The 3563-nt window shown below is 43.7% G+C and overlaps 1 protein-coding gene across 1 annotated transcript; it reads left to right on the top strand.

Moving 5' to 3' along the window:
- Window positions 1-224: 224 nt before the first annotated feature.
- LOC121986120 (serine carboxypeptidase-like 45) lies at window positions 225-2609 on the top strand. The gene is made up of 10 exons (XM_042539933.1): window positions 225-513; window positions 575-676; window positions 755-850; window positions 926-1018; window positions 1089-1168; window positions 1251-1532; window positions 1613-1737; window positions 1824-1916; window positions 2011-2128; window positions 2214-2609. The coding sequence occupies exons 1-10, from the start codon at window positions 270-272 to the stop codon at window positions 2373-2375; spliced, it is 1395 nt and encodes a 464-aa protein (XP_042395867.1). The 5' UTR covers window positions 225-269; the 3' UTR covers window positions 2376-2609.
- The last annotated feature ends 954 nt before the right edge of the window (window positions 2610-3563 follow it).

Here is a 3563-nt window from a genome sequence, read left to right as displayed (position 1 = left end):
GCATTGCGAGCTTGCACCCTCCTCCCACTGGTCAATCATGTGACCTCCGGTTGTTTTTTTCTGCCATCTGCTTAGAAAGAAAGAAAAACTAAATCATGTTTATACTTTACACTTTTTTTCCCCTCAAAGTTCGATGTGCAATACACCTAAGCAATTCTTTAAGGGACAGACTGTTTAAGCAATTGCTTTGTTTCTTGCCTATATAAACGCATCCTTGCTTTTCACCTCCCTTTCACAGCCTCATCCTCCTCGCAGTGTGACTTTGCAAAATGCAATCTTTGTCATGGAAAGCCATGGCGGTGGTGGCTGCAATCCTAGCCCATGTGTGCTCCTCCAGCGAGTCGGAGCAGCAAGAGAAGATCACCAAGCTGCCTGGCCAGCCGCAGGTCAACTTCCAGCAATTCTCAGGCTATGTCACAGTGGACCAGTCGAAGAAAAGGGCTCTTTTCTACTATTTTGCTGAAGCAGAGACGGATCCCTCCGCGAAACCCCTTGTTCTCTGGTTGAATGGAGGTAAAGCTGCTTCCTTTCACTGATATCACCCTCGGAGAAGTTTAATGCTTCTTGTTTGCAGGGCCTGGTTGCTCTTCTCTTGGTGTTGGGGCATTCTCTGAGAATGGACCCTTCAGACCAAGTAGAGAAGTGCTGGTTAGAAACGAGTATAGCTGGAACAAGGGTAACAATTGTTTCATTTATGAGCTTTAGTCTATGATTCAGAAAGATCTGCAGCAACCCTATTTGCTATGTTCTTCAGAGGCAAATATGTTGTACTTAGAGGCCCCAGCTGGTGTTGGATTCTCCTTCTCCAGTGATTCTTCCTACTATGAGAGTGTGGATGATAAGATGACAGGTACAATGAGAATGTTCCTAGCTCACTCGATCTCAATGAGTGCTGTTTCACTCATTGTGCTTTTGCTTTCTACAGCCAGAGACAACTTAATCTTCCTTCAACGCTGGTTCGAGAAGTTCCCTCGATACCTAAACAGGGACTTGTACATTACTGGAGAGAGTTATGCAGGTGGGTGATGACTGTTCTTCCCTTCCTTAGATCTTCTTTGGAATGAGCTTATTTATGTTGTTATCATCAGGGCATTATGTTCCACAACTAGCACAGCTCATGGTTGAATTCAACAAGAAGGCAAAGATCTTCAATCTCAAAGGAATTGCTGTAAGCCGCATTTGAGTAGTTTTGTGTTCTCTTCTAGACGAGTTATCACATTTGTGGCAATGACCTTTTTGTTTTTGCATAGCTTGGTAATCCAGTTCTCGATTTCGCGACCGACTTCAATTCGAGAGCAGAATTTTTCTGGTCTCACGGATTGATATCAGATACTACCTACAAAATCTTCACCTCCGCTTGCAACTATTCGCGGTATGTGAGCGAGTACTATAGGGGCTCTCTCAGCCCAGTGTGTGCGAGAGTGATGAGCCAAGTGACAAGGGAAACAAGTCGGTTTGTCGACAAATATGATGTCACCCTGGATGTGTGTGTATCATCAGTTCTTTCACAATCCTTGGTTCTGAGTCCTCAAGTATGTCTGAACAATCTTAAAAGCATTTTTTCACCTTCTCTTGATCTCTATCTCTGAAATGGTTTTTATTGTTGCCACAGCAAGTCCCTGAGAACATTGATGTCTGCATCGAAGACGAGACGGTGAGTTATCTCAACAGGAAAGATGTGCAAGATGCTCTCCATGCACGCCTCACCGGAGTCGCAAAATGGACCGTTTGCAGCAGGTATTGAAGCTCATTGTTCAGCTTCATGAACCATGAACATGATGCTATGGAATTTTTTGCCTCAAGTATTGTAAGTTTGGATGCAGTGTTCTACAGTATGAGCTACTCAACTTGGAGATCCCCACAATTACTCTCGTGGGCTCGCTTGTTAGGGAAGGGATACCGGTGTTGATCTATAGGTAACAACTTGTCTACATACTTTCAGATGAGTTCTATGAATTTAGTGTGCAATTCTTTGCAAAAGAAGAAGCTTATGTTTTGTTGCTTCCGCAGTGGGGATCAGGATTCTGTCATCCCTTTGACAGGGAGTAGAAGCCTTGTTCATAAATTGGCGAACGAAATGGGGCTGAAAACTACGGTTCCATACCGAGTGTGGTTTGAGGGGCAACAGGTAGACACTTAGCAAGCTCAAACATCCCTAGTTAATGAGTGAATTTCGACTACGGATTCATGTTTCCTTTGGTTGACAACGACAGGTAGGTGGATGGACACAAGCATATGGAGACATCCTCTCGTTTGCAACGATAAGAGGAGCTTCGCATGAAGCACCATTCTCGCAGCCGGAGCGTTCCCTTGTGCTCTTCAGATCCTTCCTGCAAGGCCGACCGCTACCGGAGACTTTCTCGGAGATTCCCTGACAGTTACTGAGAGTCTGAGTGATCTGTGTGCGTGTGTATATGGTATTCCATGAGAATTCAGCATTCATCCACTAGTTCTCGATGCGCTTGAACTGAGATGGAGTTGGGAAAATAGTGAAAAGAGAGCACAGTGATTGAGTCATGAATTGCTTTGCAGCGTTTTGCAGTCCGTGGCTTATGGATCTATGTTTGGCAGTTCTATGTTTGATGACCAATAAAGAGAATGTTCAGCTATGTTTGTTCGAAAGCTTATCATTATGTTGTCCCTGAAAGTAAGAAATATTTGCAACTAGAAGCTTGCAGAAAGTGGTCAGGTTCAGGAAATAGTCCGTGAACATTTTGTTAGAATTGCAATATATCATGTAACAAAAGATGATTCATTCGTCCCTAGCGTGTCGCAGCCAATTTGCCCTAAGCTAACACGGAGAAAGTAAATCACGGGTGACTATTAGCCATTAGGGTAGGTGGCCAACGCATGAGAAAAGACATACTCAGATGCATAGAGTTTTAACCTGAATAACTCATATGACAACACTTCATAGCTCAACCGTCGCACCGTCCCGAGGGAACAGTATTGCAATATATCATACATGAACTAAAGGATGGTGGCAAAAGACGAATACGCTCACTCCTAGCGCCTCCGCCAACCCGTCCCAGGGCCAACATGGAGGAGGTAAATCACGGGCGGCTACTAGCCTTTGGAATAGTGACTAGCACATAAAGGAGACATTTTATCTCGACTTTGCCGAGATTTGAACCCCAGATCTCATGGTGGCAGCACCTCATGCGTTAGCCACTAGACCGTCCCGAGGGGACTATATGAACTAAAGGATGCATCTAGAACAGGATTATTAATCTCTAAAGCACAATAGAAAATCAAAGCAATAGCTCATTAATGACTGACATGAATCTATCACAAAGGCTAATGCTTTTTACTTGTCGCCGGAGTTCCTGCTAGTGCAGAATAGTCTTCTAGAGAAGTGGACGGCGACAATCTTTAGTTCTCTCTCGATGAGGAAGAGAAAATGTTAAAGAGACTCTAGAACGTGCCCTAATTCATGAGCATCTTCCTTTATATACCAAGCACATCCTATAGACTATCCAACTTAAAGCTCATCTATCATTAACATCCGATCAATGTTAATGAATCGGGTTTTGGATTTATATATTAAATCCACATCCATTTAA

The sequence above is a fragment of the Zingiber officinale genome, chromosome 5B, assembly GCF_018446385.1.
Source record: "Zingiber officinale cultivar Zhangliang chromosome 5B, Zo_v1.1, whole genome shotgun sequence".
Taxonomy (NCBI): domain Eukaryota; kingdom Viridiplantae; phylum Streptophyta; class Magnoliopsida; order Zingiberales; family Zingiberaceae; genus Zingiber; species Zingiber officinale.
The sequence above is the reverse complement of the archived record's forward strand: the minus strand, read 5'-3'. Positions and strand labels throughout refer to the sequence as shown.

Bases quoted from the DNA above. Each gene is read 5' to 3' on its own strand.
- LOC121986120 (XM_042539933.1), top strand. From the start codon at position 270: ATGCAATCTTTGTCATGGAAAGCCATGGCGGTGGTGGCTGCAATCCTA. The intron at 851-925 runs GTACAATGAGAA...TGCTTTCTACAG, and splicing joins TGTGGATGATAAGATGACAG to CCAGAGACAACTTAATCTTC. The intron at 1,533-1,612 runs GTATGTCTGAAC...TTGTTGCCACAG, and splicing joins CCTTGGTTCTGAGTCCTCAA to CAAGTCCCTGAGAACATTGA.